Source organism: Vulpes vulpes, chromosome 11 (genome assembly GCF_048418805.1).
Source record: "Vulpes vulpes isolate BD-2025 chromosome 11, VulVul3, whole genome shotgun sequence".
NCBI lineage: Eukaryota > Metazoa > Chordata > Mammalia > Carnivora > Canidae > Vulpes > Vulpes vulpes.
The window spans coordinates 35,209,582-35,226,857 of record NC_132790.1 but is presented as its reverse complement, the minus strand read 5'-3'; the positions used below and the strand labels follow the sequence as shown (position 1 = coordinate 35,226,857).

At 38.5% G+C, this 17,276-nt stretch overlaps 1 protein-coding gene across 23 annotated transcripts in view; it reads left to right on the top strand.

Moving 5' to 3' along the window:
- The window catches only part of DLG2 (discs large MAGUK scaffold protein 2), a 1,531,179-nt gene that overhangs the window by 533,548 nt on the left and 980,355 nt on the right, over positions 1 to 17,276 (top strand). For all 23 annotated transcript variants that reach the window (XM_072726063.1, XM_072726058.1, XM_072726052.1 and 20 more), the window contains one exon: positions 11,963 to 12,124. In XM_072726063.1, coding sequence (XP_072582164.1) covers positions 11,963 to 12,124 — 162 coding nt within the window. The remainder of the gene's footprint in view (positions 1 to 11,962; positions 12,125 to 17,276) is intronic.

Sequence of the window (17,276 nt, the reverse complement as noted above, 5' to 3'; positions counted from 1 at the left end):
CTCATCAATTTCCCATAGCAGCACTGCTATGAATATTATTAGCCTGATTTCACAAGGGAAGAATCTGAGTTTCACAGAGCTTCCGTACTTGCCTGAAGTCTCATTGCTGATTAGTGGCAGGAGCAGAATTTAAACTCAGGACACTAAGGTGCAGGGGATTTGCATTACTTGACTAGGAATCCCCATGAAACAATCACTTCATCTTTCCCTGGCACCAGGAGTACTGAGAACACACTTGTAGTCTTCAGTAGTGAATGACTCTCACAGAAACTGTAGCAGTTGTCCAGCTGGCAGACTGAATTAGGCAGTGACTGCCCACAAGCTCTTACTGTCATCTCTTGCATCCAGTGGCAATTATCCCTGCAGAATTACTCAGACTGTACTTGAATGTGTACTTCAAATGGACAAACTAATTGTTGAGATTGTTCCTAAATCACTGGTTTGATTTCTTGATAACAAAGCAGTTTGACTTCAAACTCTTTTCCTCCCAACCTCCCTGGCAAATTCCTTCCTAGATGCCCCTCCTTCATTTATCAGCTGGCAATCACCCTGTGTCCTTCAACCAGCTCTCAAAGTTAACTCAACTCAACTTGGGAGAAACCTTTTCCAGGGCAGGAGATCTTCCCTCACCACAAAGCTTACAGCTCACCAGACCTTCCTCGTTACAACAAAATAAATACTTAAAAAAAAAAAAAAAGTAAATACTTGATCATGTCTTACATATTCTGTTTTGTTAAATATTTTTATTCTCTGCATAATACATGGGTCTCAATACATGGCATTAATAATCACCCAGAGACACCACTGCCAATACAGTGTATATTCTGCTAGACCTCTTCACGGCCTTGCATACACTTTATTTTAGTGTTCTTATCAAGGTCAGTACACTTGTCTGTGTGTTCAGCTGCTGCCCTGGGGTTTAGAGAGCCTTGGGTAAGATTTCTTGGGATGGCCTTATTTATGTTTTGCCCTAGGTCAGTATTGGCAGAATAGGAGCAAGGAACTCACTCAGTTCCCTTCTTGCGTATCACAATTTATCTTCCTCTCAACTCCTTGCTCTAAAAGCCACCAGTCAACACTCTTTCCCAGGTGCCTCACACTTGAAACTTGAATGATTCTCCAGAAAATAATTCCACTTCATTACCTGTACTACACGTGAATCAGTTTTCTACTTCTTACCTGGTTCTGTTCAATAACCAGATCTCCTATAAAATTCAGACAGGTTTCTTGAGCACATGCTATTTCTAGGATGTGCTAGCTGTGGTAAAGTACACTGAGAGATTTATATCTCCATCAGCTGTAGTTCAGTTTGGAAACATTTATTGGTGGAATGCTCGCTGCTGGTGGTACAATAATGAATTAGGATGCTTTTATGTTCTTGTGAGAAAAGCAGATACATCCATGTTTAAAAAACAAACAAAAACAAGAAAAAAGAGAGATTCTCAGTGTGTCTGTCATGAGAGCACAGATAAAGGACACTTAGCCAAACCTGGGTGTCCAGGGAAAGCATGTGGGAAGAAATGATATGTGAGTCAAGTTTGAAGGTTGAGCAATAGCCAGGTGAAAGACAGTTGGGGAAGTTATCAAGGTAGAGAAGACATCAAGAAGAAAGGGTAGGGAGGAGATGGGTCTTTCTTTTCACTGTTGTCTTCCTAGCACTTATGACATCTGACACATTTTAAAGATATTTTATTTATTTATTCATGAGAGACACACACACACAGAGGAGGCAGAGACAGAGGCAGTGGGGGAAGCAGGCTCCATGCAGGGACCCCAATGCGGCATTCAATCCCAAGACCCTGGGATCATGCCTTGAGCCGAAGGCAGATGCTTAACCGCTGAGCCACTCAGGCGTCCCTCAATACATTTTTTTAAACAGTATAGTGGGCTCTTTAACAACATGGGTTTGAATGGCATGGGTCCACTTATACATAGATTTTTTTTTCAACAAATGCAGTACTGTAAATATATTTTCTCTTCCTTATTATTTTCTTAATATTTTCTCTATCTTCCTTTTTATAAGAATACAGTACATTATATATGTAACATAAAATATATGTTAATTAACTGATTATGTTATCTCTAAGGCTTCTGGTTCATAGTAGAATATTAGTAGTTAAGTTTTGAGAGAGTCAAAAGTTATATGCAAATTTTTGGCTGTGTGTGGGTGTTGGTGCCCCTCACTCCTGTGTTGTTCAAGGATCAATTGTATTATTAGCTATAGTCACTATACTGTACATTATATCCCCATGGGTTAGTTATTTTATAACTGGGAGAAAATTATTGTTGAGTGAAAAAAATTGGGAGGAGAGAGGAGTAACGGGAGCTGGAATTGCCAATGTAGGCCACATGGAGTGGAGATGATTTGGAAGAGCCTGGAAGATTTTCAGGCATTGAAGATGATATAAAGAAAGGCTGGAGAATGTTTTGTAGGGTCAGGAAAGCTGTGAAGTTGGAACACAGGCTCTGTGTGTTATATATAGTGGTGGGAAAGTTGTGATTATATGCTTTGAAGAAATTTAAAGCAAAAAAGAAAAGCTAAATTTTTTTCTGTTTTTAGATCTTTAAAAATTTTTATAAGTAAAAAAAAATCTAATGTTACAATAAAATAATCATAGGTGATATTAAGTGACCACTTACTAGGAATGTAACTCTACCAAGTGCGTTCCACACATTATCTATCTCTCTTGACCTTCTCAAAAATTCTGTGAGGTAAGTACTAGTCTCATTTTACAGATGTGTAATATCAAGTCTCACAGAATTTGATAAATTGCCCAAGGTCATGTAGTACATGACAGACTGGGGAATTGATCCAGGCAGTCTCTCCAGAACCTGCATTCCTAGATACTACTCTATAATTGAGATTTTCGAAAGTTATTCTACTATGATGGCTTAAGGAAAGGAAAGATGATAGACATATGTAGCTATAAATGACCATTCACATTTGTTTCCATTTTGCTGACAGCATTGACAGTTTGAAGAATTCTCTTTTAGAGACTACTTTTTTTTTTGATGATCTAAACCTGCAAAGAGCAAAAGACTTGACAGTCTGAGGAAGGAGAGCATTAATATTGGTCAAGCAGCTACTGTGTGCCAGAAATGCTCATAATTCTATGAGGTCGATCCTATAATTCCTAGTTTATAGCTTCAGTCAATCCAGCAAATTGACAAATGTTTCCCAGCTAGCAAGTGGCATAAGTAAGATTTGAGCTTATGTTCCTAATGCTAGAATTCATGCACATTCCACCACATTGGGCTGCCTCTTAGAGTCAGCTGGCTAGCTTGATTTGAAACCCACTTTACCATTTGTTTAACTTTGGAGACTTCCTGCTCCTGTTTTCTTATTTGGAATCAGAGTGATAATACCCTCTTTTTTCCAGTTCCTGAGAATTACTTGGAACAATGTCTCTAAATGTGCTTTTGTAAATGGTAAATAGCAACCTGACTGTGTGACATCTTATACAGATTCGTTTTACAATTCTGCACCCATTATTTTCCCAGATCATAGATCTGTGGTCCCATTTGACTTGCTCAGAGAGCTTTAGCACTCTGTAATCATACAGTTGCCCCTCCTGGTTGAGCCTGGCCTCTGCTAGATCTTGGGCTTAGCTGAGAATTTTCTGAAAGGTAGCTTGCATTTCCTGTCAAACGACGTCTCCAATATCTTCTGTTAGCAGATGGAGGGCAGCACTGAGCTAGAATAAGTTGCCTCATGATTATTTAAATCATCAGTTCTTTAAAAAGGATCTTAAGATCCATTAAATATTCATGAAAGGAACTTCTTGGCAGTTCCTCCATTGTAGGTAATTACAGAGGGTTTAAAATATCTGACGTTGCTTGGAAGCACACAAAGCTCTGTCAGCTGCAAGCAGACAGCTGATTTGTAATTTAATTAACATCCTGGCTTGTCCTGTTCTTTGTGGCAAAAAGCGGGAATGTATTTCCTTTCGTTTCTGAGTTCTGTTTGAAAAAAATTCAAATGGAGCACCTGGGAGAGCTTTTCATCTCTCAGATTCATCATGTTACTTACGTCCTGCTCCAATCCTCAAAACATTCCTCCTTCAAGTGTCCTTCGGGCCAGCTGTACTGCTAATTGTGGGTCATTGGGGTGGGGTTTTTTTTGGTGAGATTTTTTTTTGGAAGGGTAACTTCACTTGGGGAGATCTGGGCGCAATCAGCAATCAGTGAGCTTCAACCCACTCTCATTAGCTCTTTGAGGAATGGATTTTGAAGAGAGATTTATTTGGCCACAGATTATTTATTCAGTGAACATTGACTGAGACTTCCTATGTAGCAGGTACTGAAGGGCAGCAGTGACCTGACTCCAAGGAGGTTTCAGTCCAATAGAGGAGACAGACATTAAGCAAATGATTATAGAAATTAAACATAAAATAAAAATGTGATGAGTTTTATGAAAAGTAAGTACAGGGTACTTTAAAATCCTGGGAGGCAGGGACTGGTGTTGTAGGGAAGACAAGGAAGCCAGGAGGCCTCATGGAGGATGTAGAGGTGAAAATCATGCCTGGTCTGTCTTATGCTTCTTTCTCCCATTGTTGTCCTATCTAATGAGCCCACCATCACAGATGCATAATACATGCATGACTGTTCTAGAAGAACAGATTAGGATAGTAGCCAGAAAGGCTGGGAAGGAGAGGGAGAAACCTGCTCTCGCCAAAATATCATTCAGAGAATTTATCTCAAATTAAAGAAATGAATGTAATTATCAATCTGATCACCGCTAATCATTCTTTTATCTTCTTTTTCCTTCTTTTATCCATGTTTTCCCTTCAGAAAGGGAAACAGGGAGTTCAAAAGAGGATAGAGTAGGCATGGTAACAGAGATGGGTCACAGGTGACAGATAAGCTAAGCTATCATAGAAAAAAGAGCCAGAAAAGAGAGCTGGCTAGCTACAAACTGCACATCTCTAGTGAATAAAATTCCTAAAAAGAAATATCATACTGTTTAAAGGAAATATTTTCCTCAAAAATAAGACAGTAACTAGCAGGGCCCAGATGAGATGAGCATGCAATGTTGTGGCAGTTAAACTTACAGTCTTGAGAGGAAGACCCTTTATTTCCATGGAATTCATTTGTTGAGACCACACTCTTCACTTTCATTCAGTCTTCTCTATTTTCTGAGCTTCATTCACTTCTTAGGAATGCAAGTCTATTTTTTATTTAATGTTCTTATTTCATCCTTCTCCTAAAATATGTGCTTTTAAAATTTTTCCTGCCAAGGCACGTTTTTAAAATTAAGAGGCTTCTTTCCAGTGATGGCATTCAGTCAGCCAGGCCTAGCGGACACACAGTATGTGGCTGGCGCTCTGACCTGACCATCCTGCAGGAGATGGACATATGTCAAGGTTCCCCACCCTCTAAAAACTGAGATCACAGAGAAGAGATAACACAGAGAATGCTATTTGTTTACATTGTTAACAGAAGTGGTAGAACTAACAGATTTTGAGTATTTCCTAAACGTCAGCCTTTGTATAGGAAACTGTAAATCATTCCCTAATTTTGTACTTGCTTCATAATGTTGCTAGAGTGCTTAAATGAGCTACTCTTTATAACACTGTAAGCAAAGTGCTCATGGATGGTGCTCACAAACTGTTCAAGAGCACACAAACATGTTCTGGCTCTCTAAGTTTGATAGGATTCTCTCTCATCAGAACAGTGCCAACTCCTGCTGCAAGGGGGAAGCAGAGCACTTCTTATGCAGAAACAGAGACAGACTCAGATTTTTATTTATGGGCCTTGAAACATTTGTGACTTCTCCCTCAGCTATCATGCACCATAGTAGTGCTGCACCACCTTCTAACCTGTACAGGAAGCTCTGCCCAATTATGAATCAAATGTATATCCGCTCCTGCCTCTGAAGTCTGAGTAACTTAAGGTAGTTCAGACTCACATGGGCATTTGAATCTGGTCAAATGTTCTAGCCTTAGTCCATTCACATGAGGGGGAGGGGGGGCGCTCTGTGATTGAAAAGGAACGTGAGTGTGATTGCTTTCAGGTTCAGGTTGGAGGGCTTTTTGATCAGTATATCACAGTATTGCTCAGATTATTTAAGTTGATTCAGTTGAAGTCACATTTACTGATCTTTTCATATATGTCGCCATCAGGGGGGCAGGAGAGATTCAGAGATGGATATGACTATATCTGTGCTCAAGAGGCACTCACGGGCTAGTAGGATTGATAGGCACATGGATAAGTCTTTGCAATATAGAATTGTTATTTGATGACATAAATCTGTGCTGAACCCTATGGGAGCATATCCTTTTTAACTTTTGCAGTCAGAGAATTCTTCCAAGGGGAGAGGATACCCAGTTTGATCATCAAGGACCTAAAAAAGCTTGCTTGATGAAGGAGTCCGTGAGTTGGGCACTAAGCTTCAGAAGGGGAAAGAGGACAGGATTCCAGAAGTCAGGGACAAAATGAGCTAAGGCAGGCAGACATGAAGAGCAAATGTCTTCCCTGTCTCAAGCTCTTTTTCTGCCTCACTCCCCTTAGAACTGGGAAAGTATAATCTTTTCAAAAGTGCTTTTGCTCCAGAGTCTCCTCCAATGGGCCACAAGGACAGGAAAAGGAAGGCACAGTTTTAAAAACAGAGGTCTTCCTTATATGGCCCTCCTTTTACAGGCAGTACAGACCCTTCAAAGGTGCCCAGAATGTTGTCAGTACCTAATTGATAAGTCCTGAAATGAGAAACAACTCAGAATTGCCCAGAACATTAAGACTGATTCTGAAATCAGACTGTTGCAGAGTTGTTTAATCTCTCTTGTTAGATGACTTTTAAATATGTCCTAAGAATTATATTTCCTGAAGATAAAGTGGGTCTCTCAAGATATTTGAAGAACTTTAGAAGAATATTCATGTGCTCTAGTTCCAGAGTCAGAGTAACATGTGTTTGAATCCTACTTTATCACTTATCAGATACGATATCTTGGAAAAAATGCCTAACTATCCAAGCCTCAGATGAGGAGAATAAGACACCTATCTCTTGGGTGTGAAGATACATATAAAGAAACCAAAACATCATCCTCTCTTATCACTTATCTCCTTCATACATGTGGTTGCCTTTGCTTAGAACATCTCTTACTTCTTTATGTATCATTCCAGATCATGTTGCAAACTGGGAAGGCTTATTGTTAGGGATGACCCATTTCTGTTCCCACAGAACTCAGTTTATACTTGTTAGTAGGATTGTGTATAGAGACTTAGCTGCACATGTATGTGATTCATTTAATAATTTATGGTTTTCTCAAGGTCAAGAACTGTTTCTTATTCACTTTATATTCTTCACATATTTTACTGAAAGGAATGATGAGGAGAGAGATAGAAAATACTTAAGAATCTGATGTCCTTTAAGATTGTGTCAAGCACATGATGCAATGGTCTTTTTTTTTTTTTTTTTTGCTTAAACCTGATTTCAGGGGCAGCCCGGGTAGCTCAGCAGTTTGGCTCCTCCTTTGGCCCAGGGCCTGATCCTGGAGACCCGGGGTCGAGTCCCACATCAGGCTCCCTGCATGGAGCCTGCTTCTCCCTCTGCCTGTGTCTCTGCCTCTCTCTCTCTCTCTCTCTGTGTGTGTGTGTGTTTCTCATGAATAAATATACAATCTTTAAAAAAAACCCAAAAAACAAAAACCTGATTTCATAATGTTTTGCAATGAAAACAGCAATGAAAGAACTTGCATCCTGCAGCCAAAATAATTTTGTAGCTTAAGGAGCTGATACTCATTTCATCCACTTGTTTGTCCTTCATAACTTTATTCAACAAATACTTATTAAGTGTATGCCAGGCACTTGGCTAAGGACTAAAGATAAGAGGATAAATAAAGCTCAAATGTCCCAGTACTCAATGTAGACACACACACACACACACACACACACACAGAGCACACACAAATACACAGACATACAGCATGATAAAAATCCTGATTGTCAGAGTACAGACAGCTTTGGGAACATCCACAAAATCTCAGACTTGTAGTCCATGAGAGCTTCCCAGGAAAGATTAAGTCAAAGTTGAGGCTTGAAGGATCCATGGATGTTGAAAAAGTTTTTAACTAGTAAAGTATTAATTGGGCATCAAGATTAGTTTTATGGTCTAATTTAAGGCCCTATCAGTCTTAAAAATAGGTCTTAAATTTATGAAAATAACTAATTTACAATAAATTATTTGTGACACCATTTAAGTTCAACTGGGTTTACTCTCTGTGTCTGGATAGTTATTTGTCCAAATAGTTGGGTAAATGCATATTTTACTGGATGGAATCTTTCTTTAAGCTAGCTAAATCTCAATACAGGAATACTTGAGGAGCTACAGTAATCATTTTAACTTTGCAAAATTTTACTGTTGGTATTCTTGGAACCTCATCAGAACACAGAACACTAACTGTTATGAGTAACGAATATGGTTTTACATATGTGAAATGTTAAAACGCTTAATAAGGGATGCCTGGGTGGCTCAGTGGTTGAGCATCTGCCTTCAGCTCAGGGCATGATTCCAGGGTGTGGGGATCAAGGTCCGCAGGGAGCTGGTTTCTCCCTCTGCCTATGTCTCTGCCTCTCTCTGTGTGGCTCTCATGAATAAATAAATACAACCTTTTAAAAACAAATTTTAATAAATTCCTCAAAATACTAAAATTGGATTTACCATATAATCCAGCAATTCCACTTCTGGGTATCTCTCCCAAAAAACTGAAAGCAGGGTTTCAAAGAGATACATGTATACCTGTGTTCAGAAGAAGATTATTCACAATGCCAAGAGGTGGAAGCAACCAAAGTGCCCTTTTACAGACAAATGAATAAACAAAATGTAGTGTGTAGATACAATGGAATATTATTCAGCCTTGAAAAGGGAAATAAATCCTTTCACATGCTATAGCATGGATGAACCTTGAGGACATTATGCAAAATGAAATAAGCCAGTAGTAAAAAGATAAGTGCTGTATTATTCCACTGATATAAGGTATCTAGAGTAGTAAAATTGATAGAAATAGAGAGTAGAATGGTGGTTGTCAGCGGCTAGGCATGGCAAAATTGGGCATTGCTGTTTAATTGCTTATACAGTTTCAGATTTGCAAGATGAAAAAGTTCTGGAAGTTGGTTACACATTAATATGAATATATTTAATATTACTTAACACTTATAGTTATCATTGAAATTTTTTATGTATATTTTACCAGATTTTTTTTTAAAAAAGATTAAAAACCCAAAAGTAATGATACATTTATATTCATTCCACAGTCCTGAGATGGGAGTGGTGAAATAAAGGAGTTCAGAAGGAATAGGGGCTCTGCTCACATAGTGGTGTTGAGGGGTAGCTTATAGTAGAATAAGGAAGCTTGAGCTCTGTCCTGTGGATAGTGGGGGCCACTGAAGGGATTTAAAGAGAAGGATTTTGCCAGTTTGTAATTTCAGAAGGCCTCCTGGTGCAGTGTAGAGGATGAGTGGGAAAGAGCAATCTCAGTGGCAGTCCAAACAGTCCAGAGGTTTCCTGGATGGGAACTGATATGAACCTGAATGTGGACAGTGGTGGTGATGGGGAATGAAGATGAATTATGCTACTCAAGGATTATTTAAGATAGGGACACCTGGGTGGCTCAGCAGTGGAACGTCTGCCTTCAGCTCAGGGTGTGAAGCCGGAGTCCCAGGATCAAGTCCCACATCGGTCTCCCTGCATGGAGCCTGCTTCTCCCTCTGCCTGTGTCCCTGCCTCTCTCTCTCTATGTCTCTCATGAATAAATAAATAAAATCTTTTTTTAAAAAAGAATTAAGATATAAATTAGTTAGACTCTGAATTATTAAATTAGCAGATGGGAGAGAAAAGAAAGGATGGAATCTGACTGACTCCTACTTTTCTAGCTCAGGTGACTGCATAGATGATAGCTATGAGAGAATTGAAGGTGGTGGGGGCTTTGCAGGACAAGTACACTGAAAGCCAGAGACACAAAAATGGGATATACATTATATTATTCCACTCTCAATGAACACATAATTAATAAGAAATGAATATTAAACTTGGTCCCTGTTTCTGAGGCTGGTTACCTCCCCAAATTATTGATGGGGTTAGGAAAACAGAAGTTTGGTAGTTTGCAGTTTACATAAATACTCTACCAGCATTGTGTTGTGTGTTCACAATGAAACATTTTCAACCAAGCTGCCAATTCATTCATCATACTCAGACTTCATCTCCTTATGGGAGAGGAGAAGGGGCTGATGATAGAAATAGGAGTCAGATTCACATTATTTGGACAGGATCCCAGCTCTGATGCCTACTAGGTAGGTGACCCTGGGGAAGTCTCTTAGAATTCTCTAAGAATTCATTTTCTCATAAGTAAAATGGAGCATTGTAAGTAAGAAGGATTACAATGGAAGAAATAGATGATAATCCTTTGCAAACTGCAGTCAAGATACAGTTTGCTGTAAGTTTTGTTTTACAACTAATATTAAAGTTGGAAGATTGCAGAAAGCCTCTCTGGAAAATACAAGTAATTATAATCAACTCATGAATTCAGATGAACCACACATTGAATTACCAACCCTGGGTGTTTCTTCTTGTTACATCAGATTATGAGTCACACTGAGAGCTGATGTCCAAGAAATCACACCTTTCACCCTTCTGTAGCTTATAAATCACACCTTTCACCTTCAAAATGAAAGAAACATAGCATGATTTTGTAAGAAGACATGTTGTTAATAACCCAATGTGATAAAAGTAACTGCTGGTGATAACAGTAATGAGGTATTAGGAAAAGTCTTACACAGCTCAGTTAAGCTTGAGTAGGTGTGTTACAATGGTATTTGGATATTTGCCCCTAATACATTGTCCCATTCACAGAACAAAGGCAAAGTAAGGCAAAGTAACATTTTATTAGCTGGGTTGGCGAAGATATAGAATGTTCCCATTTTTTTCTTTCCAGATAGATCGACAGCCTTGAAACATTGGGACTCAAAAGAGACAGCTTCAAAAGGAAAGGAGTGAGCAGTAAAGAGAGACAGAAAAATAGGAGGCCCAGGCCAAGGCTGAAGATGGAGACTGACTCCATGGCCAGGGGTCTGCTCTGTCCCTATACCTTGTCTTTATCCTTTTCCTCTCTCCCAGCTTCCTTAGGTCTTCTTGGAAGATTTAAAGATAACCTTTGCCAGAGGACGCTCTTACTATTACAGGCTTGTAGAAAGAAGATGATCAAAGAGGAAAGGGATTAAGAGAGAAGGAACTATTACCTCTTTGCCTTCAGGGAATCATCTGAATATAGGCAGACCCCTTGTCTTGATATTTTGGGGTTCTTTAGAAGGAAGCTTCATCTTTGTAAATTGTGATCCTTTGTCCCAGGATCTGACTAACCCAAATCAGTATTCCTTCTCTTTGGATATGAAAGGAAGGGAAGATTGTCTTCCTTTAAAGGGCAATACAAATGATGTAGGTGGCAAATTTTTTTCCTCATTTCTGAAGAAACATTAGTGTTTCACAAATTATGAAACAAAATTAAGTTTCCTGAATGGGATGATCAGAATTCTGTTTTATTGCTAAGTATTTTTTTCCCCTCCATCCTTGGCCTAGAAATTTTAGCATATACTCAGGTACTCTGGTCATTTGGACGAGTACTTCCTCATCTATTCAGGTACATTGTCTCAGTCTCATTTGTGTCACCCTTCTGTAGCTTATAAACAGAGATAGTATGTTATCAGGTAAAAACAAGTCACTAGTGTTGCTCAGTATTGAGGTTTGTTCAGTGTTCATTATTGAGGTTGCTTTGGTGACCACCAGGAGAGTCTGCAGCAAAGCCCCTTCAATATATTTGTTATCTCTTTGGTCAACAATAGATATGTACTGTGTCAAAAAAAAAAAAAAAGATATGCACTGTGTCCTGTAAATTAAGTTGGAATATGAAGTTGTCAAGTATACCCTTTGCAAACACTAATGCTTTTTTTGGTTATTTCTTGTCTTTTCTCCTAGAAGTATCGATATCAAGATGAGGACGCTCCACATGATCATTCCTTACCTCGACTAACCCATGAAGTAAGAGGACCTGAGCTGGTGCATGTATCAGAAAAGAACCTGTCTCAAATAGAAAATGTCCATGGATACGTCTTGCAGTCTCACATCTCTCCTCTGAAGGTCAGTTAGATTGTTCTCAGAGCTGGCGGCAGTGGTTCGTCTACAATGCTAAGGGAAATGTTTGTTGACCTGATTAATGAGTCTCTTAAAATGCTACAGTGGCCCATGGTTGCCAAAGTGTCTTTCTGTGGTTTGAAGTCTTACTTGGAATTCTTGTCACAGGACAGTTGTTCTTGCAGTTGTTTGAATGTATGGGAACTCTCTAGTTGCTAAAAATGGGCTAAGGAAAGAACAAAAGATGAAAATTGAAAGGGAAAGTAAGTTAACCACATATTTAGAAAGCCCAGGAGTACATCAAGATTTTGCTCAAATGCTACCTCTCCATCTATATTCCTGGTCCCAGATAAAACAAAGGAAGTAAGTATAACATGTTAACAGCTAATGATTGCCTTACCATGTAGAGTAATCAAAAAGCTGTGTGAATTGGCTCATCAACACCTCAATTTTATATTATATTCCTTTCTATTTGGTGTCATACTTTGGTTTGTCTATGCTTTCTACCTTTTTTCTTTAATTTTTAAACAATTTCTTGATAAATAGTATTTTTACAAGAAAGGATAATTAAATGAGAGGATTTTCTGTGCTGTTTGGTTCCAAATTATTCTTTTTCTTTGCTAATGCAATGGGATTTTGTGCTTTGGATACAAGCTCATAAATGTTGATTAGAGTGAAAAAAAAACAAAAGTGGAACTAAAGTCAATGATATAACCAAAGTGAATTCAGATAAAAAACAAAACAAGACAAAATAAACAAAAAACAGAGAGAAAAACCCTACTAAAATAACTCTATTGCTAAAGAAAATTCATTGTTTATTTTGTTAGCCAGAACATACGCTTCATCAGCACTTCCATATAGCTGTGTCACAATTAAAAATAAAGCTATAAAGATGGCCCCAATGCTTTCTAGAATTTTGTTATACCCTCTAAGACATCAGAGAAAGGCTAAATTATTTTTTCATGTATTTCCAAAATTTGGCACATTTTAAATACCCTGGCATCCTAAAAATGTGTTATCAAATAAACTAGCTCCAGTTACCACCAATTAATTAAAATATAGGTTGATTGTCAAATCCTAGTAAATATGTTATAATATGTAAAAATATGCAAACATTATACCGCTGGAATTCATTGTTCAGTTCTTCCCAGAGTCTTTAAAAATTGTTGAATAACTGGTAGGAATGAATATACTTAGCCTGGAGAAGAAAAGATTAAGGGTTGGAGGATAGGGATATCCCTTCTTACACCTCAAGAGCTGTCATGTGGAAAATATTGGTGTCACCCAGAGGGCAGAAGCATAACTGGCAAATATATTTGGGACTATCATATAAAACCACAAACTCCTGTCAGAGCTACCCCAAACAGGTGTATACTATTTTATGAAACAATGGTCCTTGTCCCCAGAAATCTTCCACACCTGGCTGACAACCTGGCAGTGGTATGTGGAAGGGACTCCTTCAACAGGAAGGTGCATAAAATTGTCTCTAAGTTCCAGTCTAACTCTAGGAACCAATGATTCTAGTCTGTGGTCAGATGAATACTTTCCTTCTTTAAACAACTGCTCATTTTTGCAAACAAATGCTCGTCCTTACTCTATGCACTCACCAGTGAGAAAGGACAAGTGTGGAAGCCTGGATATCACTAAATCTCAGGTTTTTCCTTTCTCTTTGAAGAAATCCTTGTAAGAACCTCCACAGAAACTCCCTTCCTTATTTTCTCCCTACTTATTTTTCTTCCTTTCCTAGCACATTCTATTTAGTCTAGAGTATAGCTCCCAAAGGCCACAAGCTGGGTAGGTTAATCCAGGCTTGTCTAGAGGTAGCTGGTTATAGTAAACAGACAAACAAACAAAGTGAACAAAACAATAAAAGCGTAATAGGATCGTCATTTGATATATTAAGAATATACATGGTATTATAATTGTCTAAGAATCTACAGTTAGGGTGATTACATCATGTGTTATACCACCTCCTGCCTCATTTGGAAAATGTCTATTAGTGTTAAAGGAAAAGTTTGCTTTTTCCGAAGATCAGATCTCAAGTATAAAGGAATCTCTTCCATGTCCTTTTCCTTCCAGGAATCTTAGAATTAACTATCTCCAATTTCAGTGGTTTTCCTTAGCTTAGGTTTTCTGTTTGTTTCTCCCTTCTGTCTTATTTCTTACTCTCTTTTTGTAAAAACAATGTATTGGTTTTTATGGTTTTACTCTGGTGACATCTTTAACTGAAGACACCCCATATCCATTTTAAAGGTGGTCATCTATGAATAAGAAACCCGTGATAGTAAGGGAAGGGAGAAGAAATGTGTGGGAAATATCAGAAAGGGAGACAGAACATAAAGACTCCTAACTCTGGGAAACAAACTAGGGGTGGTGGAAGGGGAGGAGGGCGGGGGGTGGAGGTGAATGGGTGACGGGCACTGAGGTGGGCACTGGACGGGATGAGCACTGGGTGATATTCTGTATGTTGGTAAATTGAACACCAATAAAAAATAAATTTATTATAAAAAAAAAAGAAAGCCCTGATAGGAAACATCAGGGTAGGAATATGTATCTCGTCCTTTTTGGAATCACCAGTGCATGTTGGGCACCCCCACACCCCTCAAGGTATTGTGAAGAGGAAGGAAAAATGAATTCACTCCGGACTTCTGTACCTAGGCTGTGAAGTAGCACTTTGGGAACTAAGACTTTTTCCCCATGACACTTGAGAGGTGTTGTTTATGTTGAGCAAGATATGCTTTTAGATTGCCTTAATGAACGGACTCTGTACCTTTCTTATGGCACCAAGAATGATAGGGATAAGCAGCCACAGTTTTTACAGAAACCACACACACACACACACACACACACACACACACACACTGATGTGTAGAGTTTGCCAATTTCATGGTGTAATTATTCCCATCATGGCTGAGTTCAGGCTACCAACCTGAAGCTGCTGACTGCATTTGGAAAAAAAGAAGCAAATGACGCTTCACAAGCCAATATGAGCTGGCTTCAGCACAGGCAGGCTCAAGTGCATGTATTTTTGTAGCAGCAGGACACATTTCCCAATCAAGTTGTTAAGGGATTATTATATTGTCAAAGTTCAAGTGTTTGGAAAACCTGCCGCGGTTAAAATCTAATGTGTTATTTTTCTCGTAAAGGAAGCCTATCTGAGTCAGAGAAATGCTGAGAAGGTTAACGTTCTCAATTAGACCTGGCATATTTTCAACCTCTTTGTTCTTTTGATCTGTCTGGTCCTCTTGGGTCAAGCACTAAAAGAGGGAAGAGTGAGGATGCAAACCCCACAGTTAGATAATGCCTGAATTGTGCTTGGGAGTCACGCGGCAATCCAGTATTAATTAGAAATTTACATATGGCATGCCTGAGCCTAGCGTGAGATTGCTAGATAAGAGTTGAAATGCCTCACTGAGGAAGCTCTGAATCATTAGCCCAACAATCTGAGTGTTGCAGGTTTGACAATCATTTCTTCCATTACTGCTTTTCACTGGAAGCCTCGGTTCTAAGATTCATCTGCTTTTGGTCCACACTTGCTGCCTGGGTTGATAGATGGGCTTGCTTAGCCTGTTTTCATTAGATTGCCTTGGCCATTGTGAAGTATGGGTTTGGAAGGAGCAATGCAATTTTGCAGTGAATTCAACAGAATTTGTTTTCTTTGCCTCGAGATGGGGATGCTTTCTCTTCAGATGCTACCTAGAATCTTCCACAAAAGAAACTGGCTTATAATAAAGCATGAGAATTTTCTTTTCAGTTTAAGTCAATTCCATAATATTAATTGGGTCTCTATTATGCACATCATAATAGATCATAGTGAAACAAAGGGCAGTAAAACATGATTTTTAAACCTACTTATCACTTTCTTAAAAGACCTGAGTTCTAATTATCTATTACTTATTCTCACTCTCCAATAGGAGTTCACATTCCTGAAGCTTAGCTACTGTGAGACCCCAGATATCTAGAGAGTACTCTTTACAGAGTATCTGTTGAGAGAGAGAGAAAGAGAGAGAGAGAGAGAGAGAGAGAAGGAGCAGAAGAGGGAAGGAGGAGGGAGGACAATCAGGCTTATTTTTAAGAACCTGGACTTTAGAATACCTCAATTTCAATTTCAATCCTGGTAGCTATGTGACCTCGATCAAGTTAACCTCTCTATCTTAGGTTCCTCATTAGTAAAATGAAAGTAACAATTAGATTTATCTCATAGGATTTGTGTATTAATTAAATAAGGTAATATATGTAAATTGCTCAGAAAGAGCCTGACACAGAATAACCAACCACTCACCAAATGTTTTTGATCTTGTTATTATCTTTAGCCACCTATCATGACAAGTGCCTTAAAATCATTTCCTTCATTTATCTCATTTTACTTCTACAAGATTATACATGATTTTGAAGTTAAATAGTTCCTTTCAATCAAAGAACTAGTAAACAGGAGTGCAAGTATTTATAACTCAGATCTCTCTGGATCCAAAGCTTATATTCTTTATCATTCCTGTGCTACATCACCTGTCTCTAAACTGTTCTATTTTTAAAGAGGTCTTAGATTCAAATTTTCATTTACTGGGTCCATGTATGTAAAAGGAGAAGGTCCTTTTTCCAAATGGCAATATTGGAATTTCATCATTAAAAACAACTATTAAGCAGATATATAAGGGAATGTGTAAGAAATTTAGTTTTCTAAGTGAGAGTCATCAAGAGTGGTGATAAATGGAAATTTTATGAGGAAATAGAAGGAAAATAAGTTCTATCTTTTTTTTAAGTTCTATCTTTAAAATACCTCAATTTACCCAGTGGTAAACTCCCAAAGGAATATATTCTGCTTCTGTGGCAAAACAAGACAAACTAGCACAAACTAGTATCTGGGAGCGTTTCCTTTTGAAAAATCCTTTGATATTATAAGAATGTGTACCATGGCAAGAGGGACACACTTTGTCTTGAGCAATTGAAGTATTTTCTTCATTAATATATAGTACTCAGGACACCTGAGTGGCTCAGCAGTTGAGCATCTGTCTTTGGCTCAGGGCGTGATCATGGAGTCCCAGGATCAAGTCCCACATCAGGCTTCCTGCATGGAGCCTGCTTATCCCTCTGCTTATGTCTCTGCTTCTCTCTCTCTCTCTCTCTCTCTCTGTTTCTCACGAATAAATAAATAAATAAA